A 20,638-nucleotide genomic window follows, 5' to 3' on the forward strand; every position below is an offset into this window, starting at 1 on the left:
GCCTCCTCTTCGCTACCTCTATCAGTTGGAGTACCGCAAGGCTCTGTCTTAGGTCCTCTGCTATTCTCAATCTATACCACCTCTCTTGGCAAACTAATCAGCTCGTTTGGATTTCAGTACCATCTGTATGCGGATGATACTCAAATCTACCTATCCTCTCCAGATTTATCTCCATCTGTATTGGTCCATATCACTGAATGTCTTTCTGCCATTTCTTCTTGGATGTCATCTCGCCACCTGAAACTTAATATTTCTAAAACAGAATTAATTATATTTCCACCCGCCAATAACAGTTACCAACCTGATCTCTCTATCACTGTTGATACCTCGACCATCCACCCCGCCCCACAAGCTCGCTGCCTTGGTGCCATCCTTGACTCTGAACTGTCCTTTGTTCCCCACATTCAATCTGTCTCAAAATCATGTTACATACATTTAAAAAACATATTTAAAATTCGACCATATCTCACACAAGACACTGCAAAAACTCTAATCCATGCACTTATTATTTCCTGCATTGACTATTGCAATAGCCTCCTTACTAGTCTTCCCAAAAACAGGCTATCACCATTACAATCCATTATGAATGTAGCTGCAAGGCTTATCTTCCTTGCGAAACGTTCTTCTTCTGCTGCCCCGCTCTGTCAGTCCCTCCATTGGTTGCCGGTTTTCTACCATATTCAATACAAAATACTGTCACTTACACATAAGGCTATTAACCAAACCACACCAACATACATCTCTTCACTCATCTCAAAATATCTCCCAACCCGACCTCTCCGCTCAGCAAAAGATCTGCGTCTCTCATCCCCATGCATTACTTGCTCCCATTCACGGTTACAAGACTTTCTTCACGCTGCACCCACTCTATGGAATGAACTACCTCGCACAATAAGACTTTCCTCTAGTCTCCAATCCTTGAAGCGATCCCTGAAAACTCACCTCTTCAAGCAAGCTTATCAAATTCCAGAACCTCCCACATAACCTTCATAGCTTCCATATCTAATTACATCCCCTTTTTACAGTCCACACACAGGACCTCATTCAGAGTCGGTCGAAGCGGTCGTACGGGAAAAGGGGCCGGATATTCAAATGATTCCCTCGCAAGTTATGTCCCTAAGTTCGGATCGGTAGTTGGTCGACCAAGGGAAGGAAACGGTCGGAAGACAAAAAAATACGCCCCCTTCTCGTACGCATTGCACGTCATCTCCGGGCATATAAGGATTAATCGAGACCATCAGGAACCATCGGAACTGGTCGTAGAGCTTAAGGTTGACCATACCCTCTCTTAAGCTCTACGATCATGTCAGTGTAAAAACCTCCCATGTCACATGTGCCATGATGCTACTTTGTTAATTATGCACTCCCATAATCCGTATGCACTCCCATAAAACGCCGTTCGCATAATGAGGCACGCCTGCGTTTGGATCTCCACTCCCCCGTTTTCAAGCACCTTCCCCTGTTACCACCCACAAACGCCTCCATCTGTCACTCAAACTACCGACCTGGCTGTGTTCAAGGAGAGAGAAATTTCTGATCGTAGCGGCTAGTTTGCACACGCGTATTGCAAACTTTACGCATGCGCAGTATAGCGAACATCGGTGGCGTACAACCGTGCGGCCGCAACTACTGACTCTAAATGAGGTCCACAATCTCACACATTGTCTTTCTCTCACATCCTCATGACATTTGGTCGACATTCCTGTGTGACTGGATCATGCAGCCAACCAAGAAACTATGCATTCTGGCTGGACCAAAATGCAATATATAGCACCTATCCTTGTGTATCAATGCCTATTTCCCTATAGATTGTAAGTTTGATACAATCTATCCCTATAGATTGTAAGCTGCGCTATATAAGAAACTGTTAATAATAATAATAATAATAATAATACTCTGTGAGGATGTACACAACACTGAAGAGGGTGAGGAATCGGTGGATGAGGAGGATGAGGATGACATCTTGCCTCCGTAGAGCCAGTTTGCGCAGGGACAGATTAATTGCCAGCTTGTTTTGTGGGGGCCCAAACGAACCAATCATTTCAGCCACAGTCGTGTGGCAGACCCTGGCGCTGAAATGATTGGTTTGTTAAAGTGTGCATGTCCTGTTTATACAACATACGGGTGGGTGGGAGCAGAATTCCATCTTGCACCTCTTTTTTTTCTTTGCATTATGTACTGTCTATGGCCTAGTTTTTCAAACTGCCATCCTGTCTGCCACTGCAGTGTCACTCCTAGATGGGCCACGTTTGTGCCGCCCACTTGTGTCGCTTAGCATAGTCATCCAGCAACCTTTTGGCCTAAAAACAATATTGAGAGGTGTTCAGAATAGACTGGAAATGAGTGGAAATTAATGTTATTGAGGTTAATAATAGCATAGGAACAGAAAAATCCACAAATTCTGTGATTTTAGCTATTTTTATGCTTTTATCCAAAAAAATACAGATCCAAAACACAAAACCCAGAACCCAAAACACAGAAGGGTGGTTTTGGCAAAACCAACCCAGATCCAAAACACGAAGATCCAGATCCAATACAAAAACACGAAAAGTGGCCGGTGCACACCCCTAGTTTAGACCAATGTAGTAAATTGCCGTATATAGGTCACAAACATCATAGACACAACACCCCAAGGAGACTGCAAGTTTCAATATGGTGGCTCTTTTGAAACCCAAGGCACTATCATCTATGGTTACAGTTTTCATGCCATAACAAAAGACAATACAGTACCTGCAAAAAAAATGGCATCATCATTTTTATTAATTATCAGCGTGGCAGTAGTAGCATCTCCCATCCTGGCATCACCCGTGGTATTAAAAATTGTAATGGTGAATACTTCATCGTCCTCTGGAATCTAGAATGTGTAATAAAGGAAATAAAGTTTACAACAAAATACATTCAAAAGAAAAATAAGTTGCTTGTTAATAAGTGAGGTTTTCCATAATTCCACCTTATTTCAAAATGGGCAAAAAAAATTTGAATTATTTGTCCCAATTTTTATTTGTCATATAGAGATATTCTTTAAAATTCAGACAATTTGATCAATTTTGATTGATTAAAAAATATGATTTATCAGGAAAGTTCTAAAAGTGTCCCATTCATTTAAATATTCCATTCATTTTAATGGGGTTTCCTGCATGTACATTTTGTGTACAAACCCCTTTGAAATTAATGTGGTAATTGAAATGAATAGAACAGAACAGCATTTTCCCACCAAATCAATAGATACTTAATTAGTGTCTACTGTGGTTGGATCAAAGCAGAGAGTCCCTTTTACCACAGCCAATCACGCAGCAAAAACAATTAAAATATGAATATAAAATGTAGCAATACTTTTTACATACACTTTCCACACAATATTTATGCCCAAAAGCACCATATAAGCTCTCACCAGGAAATTACGTAGTTATGTGTTTGTTACTATATTACACAAATAAGGTAGGTTTCTTGTCAGTGAGAGAGGGCCTGATTCAGAGATGGACGCAGTGCCGATATCTACGCAGCTGAGTGATGCTTTGCGCATAATCTTTGGAAATCCCTAACTGCGCATGCGCGAACCAATGTGTGCAAGACCGTTCGCAATTGTGTACAGAATCTGTAACATGTGAGAAGGGGTTACATTCCCATTCATAGGCAAATGAAGGGGGGGGGGGGTTCTGGTTGCCTGGAAACCCCCCTCCCCAACCTACACCATGACCACAATAGAAATAGTAATATAATAGAATTTTACTAGTGTTACTTGTTCTGCTCAGTATCACAAATGAAATAATTAGCACGACCTGTGGTTCTTTTAACACGTGTCGGTTAGTAATAAATACACCTATGCACTAACTAAGAGATCTGGAAAACATGCACTGTTAGGGGTGTACTGCTATAGACCATCTATAGGCTTAATTATTAAAACTGTATAATAATACACTATCCAGTGCATAACGAGACCTATATGTACATATATGTCCAGGGCAGTGCTATGTTCTTCGGCTGCTCCCACAGACACCCCAACTTGCTCCCATGCTCTGGAATGATTCCCACATCTGAAATAAAAACATTCAGCTCAGGCAGGGCAGTCCTACTGCTGCATCTAATGGCTTACTGTAATCGCTGGAATTATGACACACACTACACTTTGTATGATGCAAATCTGGATAAGTGCTAATTATGTCCTCTTCATGGACCGGCCACACTCACTCTAAAATCAAGCATTTGGAAACCCCCCTCAAGAAATCCTGCGTTTGCCACTGCCATTTGTAAATCCCCAGCTTCAGAGGCCATGTTTAGTTGGATTAGAGGAGAGTAGCTAGAGTAGACCCTAGGCAACTTCATATGTCGTTGGTGTGACCAATGCTGCGTCAATGTGGGTATGTTTGAAAACTCCATCGTAAATGCACAGACCACACAGCCTGAAAGTGGGTGTCTCATCTCTAGTCAGGGCTGCCATCAGAAATTATGGGGCCCGAGACTGACAAAATGGGTGTAACCTAAATACGGGCAAATGGGTGTGACCTAATCGCTGGAGGGTGTGGCCTAATTGTGGGATGGGTGTGACCTAATCGGGGGTGGAGGTACGGTAAATGTGCGTGTCCTAATCACGGGAGGCGTGGTCACACTACCTTATGCTCCCGCAGCCGAGTCTGTCCCTGGTTGCCTGTGTGGTCCACCGGGGGGTCTGATCGCTACTGGGGCAGGAGCGGACGGGCCACCGAGTGTCCGGGCCCGGGACTCTAGTCTTGGCAGTCCCCCCCTTATGGCGACCCTGTCTCTGGTACACATCATCGCAGTGTGGAGCACAAAAGGAAGGCTGAGATTAGCATTTGCATATTCCCGCAACTGCTACTGTGAGATCTCTGAATCAGGCCCAGAGTTTGAATTCAACACACAGATGATCACGATATAATCCAGAATATATATTCTGCATTTATGATATTAGTGTACAATATTTACCTCATCTGGCATGGATGAGACTGTTATGGTTTTAAAGATATCACCATCTTTAAACTGAAGTATGCCGTGTGCTGGATAAACATCAGTGCTTGTATTAGGGCTTATGGTCCAGAACACATTAATGTCTCCAAAATGTCCTTGCTTTCTTATGACATCAAATGTAGCTAGAAATAGACATACACATGATAATCCACAAACAGTGCAGCCAAAGGCTGGCAATGAATACAGTACTTAAACATTAAACTTAGCACAGGAAGTATGGTTTGTTGTGACCGAGTGAATACAGGTGCCGCCTTGGCTCCTGCTACCTTAGTTATAATACATGAACCCCCCTGGGTCAAGGGGGGCTCACACCAAACACCCTGTACCCCAGAACAAATCCAGTTGGACTGAGGCCAGCTCCAATTTTCTAGAGTTTTCTTCAAAAACATGACTCTGGCGCCATCTATCTGAAGAGATCGCCAGAAGTATGACTCATGCGCAGAAGATACAGAGGACTTTTACACTGTGCCAGAGTCTTTGCTATCTCCTGCAAATATGCCAGCGCCATTTTTCCAACAGAGGCGGCCTACACAAAAACTTGCACCCTCCCTCAATAGTTAAAAAATGTCTGTATGGTGGTTCCAAGGCACTGGTTGCTCTCCCATATCCCCTTAGAAGCATTTCAGTTATCACAGATATTAGGGTTTCTTTTCAAGGACTCCAAGCTATCATTATGATATCATTTAGTCTGTCAGAAACAACGGGTTACAAGAATAGGGGTGATTTAAGAAGACAGTATATTATATGTATTTGAATAATTTTTTGTTCTGAAATATATAATTGGCTGCAACTCATACCCATGTAATTATATACCTTTCTCAACCTTAGTAGCTATTTTTACCTTTATAGTACATTAGTTATCTGTGGAAATATTTAAAGAATAAATAAAAAAATGACACATAATAATGTCACCAGACTTAGGGCCCCTACACACTAGACGATATCTTGAGCGATTTGGCCAATTCTGACGCATCAGAACGACAAATCGTTCATATCGTCAAGTGTGTACGCACGATGCCGATGCGCGCTCCCTTGGGTTATCCGTCGCATACTCAGATCTTTTGTAGATGCAGAAAGATCTGAGGATGTAGCTAGCGATGCCATGCTGTCGAATGCAGCATGGCCCCGCTACCCCCCCGCTGTTGCTCCATCGCTGCCGGCATCGGCAAGTGTGTATGCACTTGCCGATGCCGGCACTCTCGCCGGGTCCTTCGCGCCCGATAGATCGGCTGGGTACACATCGTCTAATGTGTACCCAGCTTTAGTAAAATTACATTATAGATACCAGACACAAAGGTGTATATTTACTACATTTCAGTTTTAAATTCAACATCGATGTTGTGTTTCTGGGGCTAAATCATACATTTACTTGTCTGTTAGTAAATGTGATTTAGCCCCAGAAACACATCGATGTTGTTCGATTTTTCAATTAAAATCAACCTTTAGTAAATATACCCCAAAGTGCTGAGCTGAGATTTATCCTAGCTGTCAATCTCTCAACAAACAAGACCAGCAATGAATCAGCGCTGTTACACACAAAATATAAATGGAGAAAGTGATCACAGTTTATTTAAAAGTTTTTGTGGGTATAGATGTCTTTATTAAGCCCACCTTAATCAGATTTACCCCAATGGATGAAGATATTTTCAGCATTGATGAAATGTTGGAATGAAATACAGTAATCACTGTTAGTAAAACCCAGTCCGTACCATAATGTATGTCCTCTTCTTTGCTTTCATTTATATGTTTTACTATTCCTGGAGAAACAAATTCGATAACTCCATGGGGATCATCGTTTTTTAAAATAGTTATATTAACTCTCCTGGCATCCCCTAATGTGCTGGGAAAGTCCCCTTGGCTGCTGAGCACCACCGAGTACATCTCGTCCAACTGCACACACAACAAAGAGATTTTGCATATATAGTACCAATATTACTGTTACAAAAAGAATGGTACATTTCTTTTTTATATAACATATACTTTGAATAACTATTGATCACACCCCGTAAATTTCATTCTATAACTGTTTCTGAAGGTGATTGGGGAGTACCATCCTACATCCTAAGGATGTCCCTATTCACTCAAGACCAATCTAAGTGACAGCACAACTAAATCTGGGTACACACCTCAGCGATGTGTCGATCAATCGATGCAACAATGCAATGTATTGTACGACAGCACAAGATATATTGTTACATGCTTAATGAAACTATGCCGCGTTGTCCGTTGCATCATCCCATCACATCATATGGGAAGCTGTGCCCACACAATTCAGCAAACAATGAATTGGGAGCAATTGGCGGTACACAGTATATGATGGTTGTTCGCAAGAATGATCAATATACCGTATAGCGTGTACCCAGGTTTAGTGATGTAAAATGATGCACATCTCCCTGTATTACACCCTCTGGTTTTAGCAACATAATAACGAGGATCATGGCGTGGCAGAGATACTGTATTTACATATCAGGGTACTACCCATCTGTCTCACATACCTTCATATACCTTTTATTTTCTATGCCGGTGTCCCAATAAAGTGCACTGCATCACTTAGTTCAATGGCAGCCAATTATTTGTCTGGGGGGGTAACTTAATAAAATGTAGTTAATGGTCGAGAACCGCCAAAAAAATATTGTATAATTTTCCAAAGCACATGCTGGGAGGGGGGCAGGGCATTCAAAGCATACAAGGGGGAAACAGCAGGGCTGATAAACAATGGAGCGGGTGGAGCTGCAGCTCCAGGCTCCCATTGAAAATAGGCCCACTGGACACTGACAGCCTTGACTGGAAAACTGTTTTCCTGTCACAGGCTGCCAGAGGCTGTACTCCCAGGCCCCTGCCTCCTCCGGCCCGGCACTGCACTTGCACTCTCACCTGTCAGTGAGATCAGTGCTTAGAGCCATGCAGCGTGCAGGCAGTGTGGTGGCCACCGCTTCCCTCTACACCAGTCCTGTTCTTCACTCGGGTCCTCCAGAGCTTGTCAGTCACAAGCTCCACCCCCAGACAAGGAGCTGCTGCTGGATGGACCCTGGTAAGTTATTTATTTAATAGCTCCATGATGAAGAGAATCTATTAATGATTGATTTGTGTGTGTGTGTTTGTGTATGTATGTGTCTATGTATATGTGTGTTTATGTGTGTATGTATATGTGGGTGTGTGTATTGATGTTTGTGGAGTGTGTGCGTGTGTGTATGGGGGGTGAATGTGTGAATGGGCTTGGACGCAACACTTAAGTAAGTATTGGGGTGTTAGGGGGAGGTTAGGGTTCGGGGTTAGGGTTAGGCACTAGAGGGAGGGTTAGGGTTAAGCACCGGGGTGTTAGGTTTAGGGTGTGGGAAGGGGGAGGTTAGGTTTAGGCACTAGGGGGGAGGTTAGGTTTAGGCACCGGGGAGGGAGTGTTAGGTTTAGGGTGCAGAGAGGGGGAGGTTAGGCTTAGGCAATAGGGGGGGAGGTTAGGGTTAGGCACCAGGGAGGGAGGGTTAGGGTAGGTGGTACGAACACACTTAACTGTCATCCGTATGGGTGTCAGGATTCTGGCTGTCGGGATGCTGCTGGCGGTATACCCAACTCGGCATATTTATGTATTGGGGACACTGATGTGCAGCATATCATGTATTGGGGGCACTAATGTGTGGCTTAATTAGGTATTGGGGCACTGTAGTGTGGTATATAATTTATTGGGGCGCATTGTAGTGTACTCAGGCACTGATGTGTGGCATATCATGTATAGAGGACAATGATGTGTTGCAAATTACGTATATTGTGCACTGTTGCCTGGCTCTATGAATTGGGTGTACTGGTGCAGGGCATATTAGGAATTGGGGGAATGCTGCTTGGCATATTGTGAAGTAGAGCACTACTTAATGGCATATTATGAATTGAAGGCACTGCAAATCCCTGACTGCTCTATATTTCTGCTCTCCCTTCAAGGTAACTTCCATTCCCTGTCTGCTGAGTCTCCTTCTGCAAAGTAGTGTTTAGTAGCTGCCCTCAAATTAGGGCCAGTGAAACAAAGTCCAACTGATCAGTGTTAGACTGACCAACCAAGGCACATGGAAATCTCAGTTGGGCACTATTGTCCATAGTACACACTCAAATATTTGTATCAAACCTTAGGGCCTGATTCAGCAAGCAACGCAAGTGAGAACGCACAGTGCGAGCCGATGTTTGCGACCTGCGCATGCATCGCGCGTGCTCGAACAGGTTGCTGAGGAGGGTAAGGGCCCTCTCAGAGTGCGCAGGGAGCCAGCAGAGACCTTCGATGTTGATTGACGGGAAGTGCCATTTGTGGGTGGTGACAGGGGGGTGGTCAGCCAAATGCAGGGCCTGTAGGGAGAAATTTTGTCTAGGGCACCTAGAAACCATGCACCTGTCGTGACCCGGATAGCGCCGTCTACACTGCAGGGTTTCACGGGTCATTGTTAAACCCTGCAAGTTACTTTGGTTGGATTCCTGGGTCACTAGACCCGAGAATCCCACCCAGTCCCCTTTTACACCAAGGAGCTACCCGGGTTAACCCTGCAATAACCTGGGTTTTAGCTCTGATGTAAAAGGGGTATTACATTTACTGTTCATTTAAAAAGTCTATTTTCCCTGTTACCTGTACATTGCCTGTAAGCCACTGCGGAAATTGCGTGGTGCCTTAAGCATAATAATCACTTGTCATCACTATGGCAGCCAAGTTAGGACACTCATCAAACATGCCAGAGAGTGTCAATGTATTATACATTATTTGCCATTTGTTCATACACTGTGCCTGAACAATACTTACAGCTCCTAATAATGTGAAATATAAAGATAACAGTTATGGAATATATTTGGATTTCTATGACCTGCATAAAAGTACTCGACCTATGGACTCCTTCTTTTATACGGTTATAAAACTCCTTGTGACTTTAAATATCCTTTAATTTCCTTTTCCCTATATTTTATAGGAGGACATACATTATCTCAAATATATTACACACAGCATTGTATCACATACACTACTGAAAAAATATGCTAGAGCTTTTTCCAGTCTGCCTTTCCCCACTGCAACAAGCAAAAAGCTAATATTATTGTGCATGCGTATTCTAAATAAAATATATTTTTGTCATACAGTATGGTCTTTTAGATGTACTACATGTTCGCCGGAGCTGTGACGGATGCAAATAAAGTTGTATGCATTCTCAAATATCTCCTTTCCATACAGCTTTGCCCTTAACAACAAAGACAGTAAAATACACTGTGGCCGAAATTCACATGCATCTCACATGTTCCACCAGAAGCCAGTAACAAAAGAGCCCAGATCCCCAGTCTCAGTTCTGTGCATAGCAAACTGGTGTAATTGGCAAATGATTGGTTCTTTATGCTAAATAGGTGTCAGGGGATTTTCACACCATTATCAATCCTCTGTGATCTGAATAGTGGTTCACAGGTTCTTAATAACCACTTAATCATGTATTGCACCCTTTGTAGGGCATGGCAGTGTATACAACCTTTCCTTGAGCTCTTTAAGTGCTAGTTGTGGACAAAGTTAACCTTTGCACAAAGCGTTCAGGAAAGAAGTGCAGCCAGTGAGTAAAACTGTCTAATACCTCTGGTATCTCATCCATCCTTGTTAACAATGTAATTACAATATCCTTTTCACCAGTCTTAAACTCCAGGATCCCAGTGTTTCCATAGAATTCATTGCTGTCCTTCGGTTCTATAGTGTAGCGTAGAAACTGCTTAACAAGAATACCTTTGGATCGAGCAATCCTGAGCTCAACAGAATCTCCTTCCTAAAATTGAGGAAAAGAGTCATGTACTTATCTGTTGCAATTTTAAAAAGAAAAAACCACCACACATTAAAAATAGTATAATTCAAAATGGCAAAACTATGAACAGCTGCCAATAATTTGGGATGTGCCACATCCATTGTTCTTGCACTGATGAGTTCTAATAAGAATGAAATATACAAGTTGGATATTCAGCTCTGCATACTCAGCTATGTCCATACTATTAGCTAGTCTAATACCCCTTGCTGCAATAACCTAGGTTACTGCTGGGTCTTCCCGGGTAGCGGCTCAGTGGAAAAGGGTCCCTGAAAAATAACCCGGGTCAAGTAACCTGGGAATCCAACCTGGGTAGCTACCAGGATTGGACCCTGGATGGACCTGGGTAATGGTACAGTGTAAATGGCGCAACTTGGTTGCATATCTCTGAGGATTCAATTCCTCTGTTTTTTGGGGGCTTGCAAAGCAATACTATTCCAATGTAGCAGAGACCATGCCAATATCATCATGTATTTTAAGAAAGCATTTACAACCAGGGCCGTAAGGAGTAGTGAGTAACCATGGGTGTCATCTAAGGCACAAGGCCAAGGAGGCGGTGAGGTTGCTACCCAACGGCATCTGTCTATACTTTGTGGGGTGTCTGGAGAGGTACATCATTACATATGATAAAAAGGTGCCAGGTACCAGCTTCCTGCGCCTGTGAAATTATGAAGTTTGGTGTGCCAGGAGTTCCGGCCCCGGGCACATAACATATTCAGGGGTGGGTATTTGGTTCACCCTCCTGCAGCCCCTGCTCTGCTTTTCTGTATATGCATGGGAGGCTGAGCTGGAGCTTGTGCTTGCTCCCAGATATCAGGGGGTATAGGCAATGGTAAACTGTGACTGTTGTCAGTGCCAGATTAAGGGGGGGGGCAAAGGGGGCAAGTAACCCCGGGCCACCCTCTCGCAGGGGGCCCCCCTGCACCAGCAGAAAACTTTGTGATCGGTCCAGCAATGCTGCTGCTGTGTGCTGATTGAGCAGTACTCTGTATACAGTGTGTACTGCGGGGGCTGCGCTGCAGTTAGGAAGCCGCTCTTTCTCCCCTGAGCCCTCCCGGCCGAGACAACGCCCCTTTGCGTCCGTTAAGCCCGCCCCTTTCCCCCACTCTACCCTGTGTTTAGCCTTGCCCTTCCTAGTCTCCACCCACCACCACCCAGTCCTCCTCTTCTCTCTCCCCTGAGTCCCCTGTCTGTGTAAGAGCAGCCTGTCTCTCCCCTCCTCCGGATCTCTGCAGTGGCAGTCTGCTAAGACCAGGACACCATGATCTTCTTGCACCATGATCTTCCTACTGAGGTAAGTACAGTGTATGAGAATGTTTAGCGGTATGTTAATGTAGTCTTGGGGTGGGGTTAATTAATGATATCTATGGGGGTAGCGTTAATGGGATGGGGGGTGTATTTTATGGGGTTATATTACTGCAATCTGGTTGGTGGGTTAGGGGTGCAGTTATATTATGGTGGGTATATTTCTGCCATCTGGATGATGGGGTGGGGGTGCAGTAATATTATGAGGGGTATATTACTGCTATCTGGATAATGGGGTGGGGGTGTAGCAATACTGGGTCTGATTCAGAGGTGGATGGGTCTGCAGTAGCAGCTGCGACAAAGTCACAGCCACTACAGCGTCTTGATGCTAATGCCGCAGTCGGTAGGCATCTTATTGAGACACCCACTGGCCGCAAAACAAATCCGCCGATCTGCGCATGAAGACACCATCAATCGAACATCAACTGCACCATCAGATATTAGAGCTACCTTATGGTTGCTCAGAATGTCTGTGGCGATGCCAGTGAAACTGCGTCTTTCGATGCAGCACTGACACCTACACGCCCATCGCCATTTAAGTCCCTGCCCAGGATCACATATTGAAATTGCATAGATCTCCCTGCAATTCCAATATGCGTCCCCTGGCGATAACTATCGCTGCGCCCACCTCTGAATCATACTCACTATGTGGGGTGAGGGCTATAGTAATACCATCTGGGAGCACATAAGGCAGAACATACACCCACACACACATTATATTGTAACAAAATACATATTTTATATATAGAGAGATAATACATCTGCCTACCTCTAATAGGGCCCCCCTGTCTAAAGTGCCCCAGGCCCCCCCATAGCCTTAATCGGGCCCTCACTGTTGTATGTGTTGCAGAGGCGTCACCGGGTGTGGTGACACTTGGTGCGTACTCTGACTATCCCTGTGCGCCCGCACCCTACATGGGGTGTGGCCTAAAATAAAGGGGTGTGGCCTCATGGGGGATCCAGATGACTTCACTCCCGGGGCATGCCCAGCATCGCCGGAGATGCTGGGCTGCCCCCGAAGACTGGGCTGTCAGCACTGTCGGCTCCTCTTCTATGAAAGCAGCCAGGTGCTGCAGGAGAATGTCACTCTGCAGCACCCGGCTCCTGTCACTGCAGAGGAGCAGGCATTGTGGTGTCAACCTCTCCGAGGGTGACACCCGGTGTGGCCCACACCCCCTGCAGCCTCCTCCTGTCGGCACTCATGTATTGCAGCCATCATTACAAATTTAGAATTGTTGAGTTGTAATAAGATTGAAACAGGAGTCAGTAGGATAGCCTGTCGGAAATTGTACACACATATCTGAATGTATGCTGTTAACACTGGTGGTTCTGAATGCGTAGTTGGCTGATAGGAATATCTGAGGATCTACATGTGTCTACTCACAATTTCTAAGTTGAAAATTACAGCCCTCATTAATTGGGATTTTCTGAGGCTATGCTAATTTCTATAGCAAGAAAGTATACAAGTATCTTAGAAATCTTTAATTTCTGATCCTAAACACAAGTATAAGACTATGGGGCCTATTCATCAAACTTAAAATTGTTAAGTGTTAAATTTGTTTAGAATTCGCAGTGATTTTTTCAAAATTTTTGGTTGTATTCATCATGTTTGATCTAGATCCGAAAAACTGCCATTTCTGCGTAAACAGTTTTTCGGATAGTGATACTTTCCTACTTACTTAACGCTGCCATACAGCTGCAGAGCGCATGCGCTGCCTGTACACTGTGACGGGAGCGGTCAGCGGAGCACCAGCCAGCAATCAGTGTGGCACTGTGGCTGCCGCGATCAGCGCAGCGGGAGCACCAGCCACAGCAAGAAGTGGCGGCTTGGTCAGTGGAAGCCCCTGCGTCGATAGCAGTCGGCGGGTGACCCTGCACCGGGCGCAGTCATCAAATGTGTTCAGCGGGGACCCTGTAATGCAGCAGCGGTGCAGAGCTAATAACAATGCTGCCGGCGGGCCCCGCAGGTCAAGAGAGAGGTGAGACGTGAGGAGATCCCGAGGCAGCAGCAGCGGGGGTAAGATTTGCCCAGCTACGGATGGGCAGACGGCAGATGCTGACAAGAAAGAGGGAGGGAGGGAGGAAGGGAGGAGGAGCGCGCTGCTACACAAGCTGCCGTGCAGTCAGAGGCAGCTTGTGAGCTATTTCAGAGGGTGAATGCCGTCTCCAGATGGCGATCATTTACTACATCAAATACCGAAAATATAATAATCTCGGGGTTTAATGAATACAGTAATTTCCACATCCCCACACTAATGTATGGGGAGTGCGAAAATTAACGGAGACTAACTTAACGAGGAGATATTAGTCATATCTCCTGCGTTAAGTGTTTTAATGAATATTACTATTACATAAATATGTAAAATATTAGCTAAAAACGAAACTTTAGGGTTGATGAATAGGTCCCTAAAATATTAAACTACAGCACAATATATAAAATAACCTTTACAAATATACTTACTTTTACGCTATAAGGACCTCTGTAAGATGGAGAGAATTCAAACACTCCTCCCGGATCATCGTTTTCCAGTATAGTTAGTTCACAACTTGTAAATCCCGACTTCAGTACCTGATTTTCCACATTGACACTTTAATATGTTCAAAATGAATATAATTAGATATATATTTATTAATATATATTGAGACACTGACAACAAAACAAGTTAGTAACACAGCTGCATATTAGAGATAAGTAAATAGTTTACTTATATGTTGTTGTAGTACTAAATGTGTGGTATCACAGTAATATTCTCATTTATGCCTTCATATTCAATGAATGTGTTGTCTACAAATGACTCACCTCCTTCCTTTCCAATTCCCTCCTTGACCCTCTCCAATCTGTTTTTTTATTCACACCACTCAACTAAAACTGCCCAAATTAAAGTCACCATCAACCTGCTCTCTGCACAATCCAAAGGTAACTTCTCTATAATGATCCTCCTTGACCTCAATGAGACATTCGAAGTGCTGACCATACCCTGATTCTTCAAAGCCATCACTCTGTTGGCCTATGTTGACACTGAACTCTCATGGTTCTCTTCCTAGTTGTCCAACTGTTTCATCTCTGTCTCTTCTTTCTCCTCCACCTCACATCTCTTCCTTCTTTTTGTTTGTATTCCCCAAAGATTTGTCTTTGGTCCCCTTCTCTTCTCTTTCTACACCTCTTCCTTTGGCAAGCTAATAACTATCTTTGACCTCAATATCACTTGTAGGATGATGCCACCCATCTCTATTTCTCTTCTCCTTACCTATCCTCTCACATATTACCTACTACCGTCATCAATGCCTTGCCCACTACAGTCCATTCTATAACTCATTTTACTTTCATTATGCTCAACCTCTGCTGTTACCCTTTGACAATTGTTCCACTGGCTCCCTGTCCCTCAGAATTAAATTCAAACTCCTCTTGCCCACCTTCAAATCCCTCAACCACTCCTTCCCTCCATACATCTTCAAACTCATTCCCACTCACACTCCCTCCCATCCTCTTCCAATGACTGCTGCCTCACCTCCACTCTGATCACCTCCTACCATGCTTAACTCCAGGATTTCTCACGTGATGCTCCTATCATCTGGCATGCCAGCAAACAATCACCCAGCCAATGTGCTCTCAAAACTCATATCTGTAACCAAGCCTACCACCCCTCCTCCTAACTCACCGGCCTTTACAATACCTCTACAATACCCAACTCTGCTCCAAACTCCATTTGTGTCCACCCACAGCCACTCTAGAATGCAATTATGTAATCTGCTGATTTAACTATGTATATCTGTAAATTGTGCTCTTGTATGTAACAACTCTGGACCTGATTCAGAAAGGATCACAACTGCTAACACGCATGCAATCGGCTGATTCTTGCGTAGTGCGTATGCATCGCAGTGCGCGCGTGCGTGCGTGAACTGGCCACTGGACTGCGATCACAGTGACTACGAAGAACCATTGCAGAGTGATTGACAGGAAGTGCCATTTGTGGGTGGTGATGGGGGGGTGGTCGGCGAAATGCAGGCGTGCCAGTCCATTTGAACGCCGTTGCATGGGCGTGTATAAACGATCCACTAAGATGCCTTATGCAGCTTGAGTACTCATTTCGTGCGATGAGGTTAGCAATTTTTGCGCAAGGTTAAAGCTTGTGCAAGTGTGCGTGAGGCTGCAATGGTACTCGATGTTACCGATGGTTTTGCAGTCTTGCTAAGGGTTACAGTTGTGTGTAAGGTAAAATGGGCGTCCCTATGTTGTGCTGTGACGGCATAGCGATCGCAATGTATTAGCATACTATCTCAGTGAGACTGCGTGCGTAATGGCTATTGTAATCGCAGTTGCGATCCGTAATGAATCAGGCCCTCTGTCTGTAGATATTTGTACGCTGTACTGTGTGCAGTGCTGCGGAACCCTTGCGGCACCTAATAAATGAAAGACAATAATTCTAATAATAATATTATTGACTTTGTTTAAAAAGTACCTTAAATGATAAATAATCCTTGCTCACAATATACTATATACAGAGGACAGCGTATTACTGGTCCGCTGACATGGCTGAAGCAGAGAGTGCTGCAGTCACCAATTTTAAAAAAAGAAGTATAATAGAAAACAAAAATGTTCACATGTAAATCATGAGTACTTCAGTGCCAGATTTTCAGAAGTTTCCAAACTGGATTAAAGAAATAAAATTGCATACTCTGCATAAAGTCATTAATGAGAAAACTTCAGAAAAATATGCTTGTTAATAAAATAAAAATGATAAAATAATATACTGCACACATAGGGGTACTGTATATTTAGTAAAGTGAGACTTTTTAGAAGTGGAGATGTTGCCCATAGCAACCAATCAGATTCTAGCTATTATATTATAGAAGGTGCTAGTTAAATGTTAAGTAGAATCTGATTGGTTACTTTAGGCAACATCTCAACTTCTAAAAACTCTCACTTTAGTATATATACCCGATATAGGACCGTATTCAATTAGCCGTGAAAAGTTGGAATCCGCGAAAAAGTACCGCCGATTGCGACTTTTCGCCAGGCGGAAACTTATCTCCATATTTAATTGCAAAAACTTTTTGTATACGTGAAAACACAATGCAATGTAATAGGCAAAAAAGATTCGCCTCTGAATAGGTAGAGAAAAAAAGTGCAAAATCGCTATTTTGGGGTGCAAAGGTGGGGAAACCACTCAGCATCCTTGGGACAGCCCCCCAAAGGATAACTGCGTAAAAAAACCTAAACAAAAGTGAGGAAAACACACTTTGAAAATGGGGGCAAAAAAGTGCAAAGTGGGGGTACAAACTTAAAAACTAGCGAAATAGACTTTTGGAGATCTGCAAGTATGGGTCAGATGTTTTTTGATTGCAGGTCTTTGCTTCTGGTGTGTTTTTTAAGTTTTTTTAAACTTGACTTTAGCGACTTTAAACCATGCTTGCACCCATTTTCAAGCACCCCAAATTTGACAGGACTACTTATTTTCTCCTAAAAAACGGCTTAATACCATTCTTCACCACTTGTGCAAAGACACTAATTAGAAGAAATTGACACACCTTAAGTACCCCAAATAGCTTTATTAGGGATATTCGGGGGCATGTACATAGATCCCCAATATTAGTGCATATTTTAGGGGGTGTCAGGCTGATTTCCTCAATTCTGACAGCACTCTTCGTCTGGTTGACATTCACCGGGTTGCCTTCTCACGTCTTTTGGAATTGAATATGGCGAATAGCGCGGTCGCGCACCAAAAATTTTTGCGGCCAAAACACGCGATGTCGGCGAAAAGTACAGCATGCGAAAAAGTATCGTGGGTGTGATACTAATTGAATACGGGCGATAGTGTGAAATGCATAAACACCATATTTGTCCCCAGGTTAGGAAGGCAGTGCTTCCCTATCCAAGGAGACAGAGGGATATATTTACAAAGCGCTTTGGCGGGTTTGACCTCAAAATTTAAAGTGGCACTAACTATAAGTGCAAAGGCCGGCATCAAAACTAGTGACATGGTCATTTACTAAAAGTCCAATGAATTTTAAAAAACCTCAATAGCCAAGTACTGTCTTTGATTCACAGACAGCTGTCTATCAGAGGCAGATAGTATCCTCGATGGTGGAGTCAGATAGGAGGAGTACAGGTGACACGTTCACGGGGTCGCTCTCACTCAAGCGGGGCCCGCTGTTTCTCCCCATCTCTATTTAACCTCTTCTCCTCCTACTCTGTCAGTCAGATAGCTCATCCAACTGCTTTCATTTTCACTTTCCTCCCTGCTCATCTTTTATTCAATTTACCCTGCATATCATTCTCTGCATCCGTCACCTCTCTCTATGTCTTCCATTTTGTCTTTGTCTCTTTGTGTACAGTTGTCTGTAGGTACATACAGTAAGTCTACTTGTCTCCCCATGTGTGCCTCTGCCCCCACTGCCCATGTGTGCCACTGCCCCCACTGCCCATGTGTGCCTCTGCCCCCACTGCCCATGTGTGCCTCTGCCCCCACTGCCCATGTGTGTCTCTGTCCCCACTGCCCATATGTGCCTCTGCCACCACTGCCCATGTGTGCCTCTGCCCCCACTGCCCCAGTGAGCCTCTGCCCCCACTGCCCCTGTGTGCCTCTGCACCCACTGCCCATGTGTGCCTCTGCACCCACTGCCCCTGTGTGCCTCTGCACCCACTGCCCATGTGTGCCTCTGCCCCCACTGCCCATGTGTGCCTCTGTGAGTCCCTACTTGTAACAAGGGGTTAGAGCTCCATAAGTAATGTAAAAGAAGGATCCCTGCTTGCATAGTACAGTACTTCGATAAGTAACCCTACAGTGAGGAGGGGTCACTGCAAGATGGTAGCCTGGCTAGAGGGGAGCCTTGAGCAACCTTATTCGTATTTGAGAGAGCAAAGCAATGAGAGCAAATTTCTGTAAAAATTACCAGTCTATCAGAAGGTAACATCCCTGGATATACAGTATGATGGAAGAGATAGGGTCACCTGTGCTGCATGTGAGCAGTCTCCCATGTGGGTTGAGACAAGGAGCCCGGGATTTCTTATTTGGAGTCTGCTGTAAACTGTAATGTGTATTGAAGGAACTGGCATGCTGTTAAACCACTGTACCCAGCAACACCTGGTATGTGTTGCCTTTTACTGCTGTGATATTATGTGTAAGATTGTGCTTGAGGTATTTGTGTAACATACATTATTTATCATCTACTAAAAGTACTGTGCTGTTTGACAAAGTGTCCAGGTTCCCCCAAACTTTTATATCAGCTTTGGCAGGTGGAGGGCCCTGAGAGGGATGTAAATGTATCCGGTGGGGAGAGCTCACCCATACCAGTGACAGTGGAATTCAAGTGATGGTGAATCACATCCTCTCACCTCACCGGTATGCTAGTGACAGTGGGTCGTGAATTTTACATCTTTAAATTTTGACAAACAATGTGGTGACATGTGGAGAAGCCTGATGTCAAGTCGGAAGGTCTGCAATCCTGTGGGAAGGTCTGATGGTAAGTGGGAAGGTCTGCAGGCCTGTGAGGAGGTCTGATGGTAAGTGGGAAAGTCTGCAGGCCTGTGGGGAGGTCTGATGGCAAGTGGGAAGCTCTGCAGGCATGTGAGGATGTCTGATGGTAAGTGGGAAGGTCTGCAGGCCTGTGGGGAGGTCTGAAGGCAAGTGGGAAGCTCTGCAGGCATGTGATGAGGTCTGATGGTAAGTGGGAAGGTCTGTAGGCATGTGGGGAGGTCCAATGTCAAGCAGGAAGGTCTGCAGGCATGTGGAGCACTGTTGGGGTTTCAGGTTGCTTCAGGTGCCAGTGCTCCTGCAACCACTGAGCTGTTAGGGGAGGTAGGCCAAGGAGGAGAGGAACCCTACCTGTTTCACTTCTACTGGGCCCCTCAATTTCTCATGGTATCCCCAACTGTATCAATACCAATACGGTAACATAACGTTGATTTGATAGTACAGCTGTTCTTTGTGTTTTTCATGTATTAACCAGCGAAAAAATGCTGTGACATTTTAATATATAATCATGCATTTTCACAATTTATCGATTTTTTTATAACTAAAAATGCAGTGGCAGGGATCATTTTGAGAATAGTCATTGTTATGGTACATTCGAACAGCTGTAAGTTTTGATATAATAGTAGTATGAAAGTATATTCACTGTGAGCAGATTAATTTCACATATGAACTTAAAAAGCAGATCACAGCAGAGCATGCACAAACCACAAAGACAGCCATGCACAAGGCCATATATAGCTCAAGCTTTAGATTACAGCCAGTTGCAGGTAGGTCTGCAATGAGAATGACTTCAGAGACTAATTATTCAATCAGTTCACACACTTGTTGCACTTACCCAAAGTAAACCACAAATCTTTCTGTCTCTACCCTGGCAAAACAGGAAGGGATCAGGGAGGAAGAGTGAAGGATGAAAGAACACTCTGCCAAAACCCCAATAAACAGCATAAGAATAAAAAAGCACTTTTATTCTTTGAGCATACATAATGTTGCTGACTTTATGGGAGCTCTATTTGTTGGGTGCTGCCCTGTTTACAAAGCCTAGAAAAGGAATTTGTCAGCTCTTTCCAATGAGAGGTGACC

At 44.1% G+C, this 20,638-nt stretch overlaps 1 protein-coding gene across 1 annotated transcript in view; it reads right to left on the reverse strand.

The window, feature by feature from the left end:
• ADGRV1 (adhesion G protein-coupled receptor V1) overlaps positions 1-20,638 on the reverse strand; it is a 556,691-nt gene that overhangs the window by 493,388 nt on the left and 42,665 nt on the right. Inside the window, exons 12-16 of the mRNA XM_088444649.1 lie at positions 14,545-14,671; positions 10,560-10,745; positions 6,693-6,873; positions 4,942-5,105; positions 2,731-2,854 (exon numbers count right to left, since the gene is read on the reverse strand). Coding sequence (XP_088300775.1) covers positions 2,731-2,854; positions 4,942-5,105; positions 6,693-6,873; positions 10,560-10,745; positions 14,545-14,671 — 782 coding nt within the window. The remainder of the gene's footprint in view (positions 1-2,730; positions 2,855-4,941; positions 5,106-6,692; positions 6,874-10,559; positions 10,746-14,544; positions 14,672-20,638) is intronic.

Source organism: Taudactylus pleione, unplaced genomic scaffold, assembly GCF_031769625.1.
Source record: "Taudactylus pleione unplaced genomic scaffold, aTauple2 ptg000370l, whole genome shotgun sequence".
In the NCBI taxonomy this organism is placed as follows: Eukaryota; Metazoa; Chordata; class Amphibia; order Anura; family Myobatrachidae; genus Taudactylus; species Taudactylus pleione.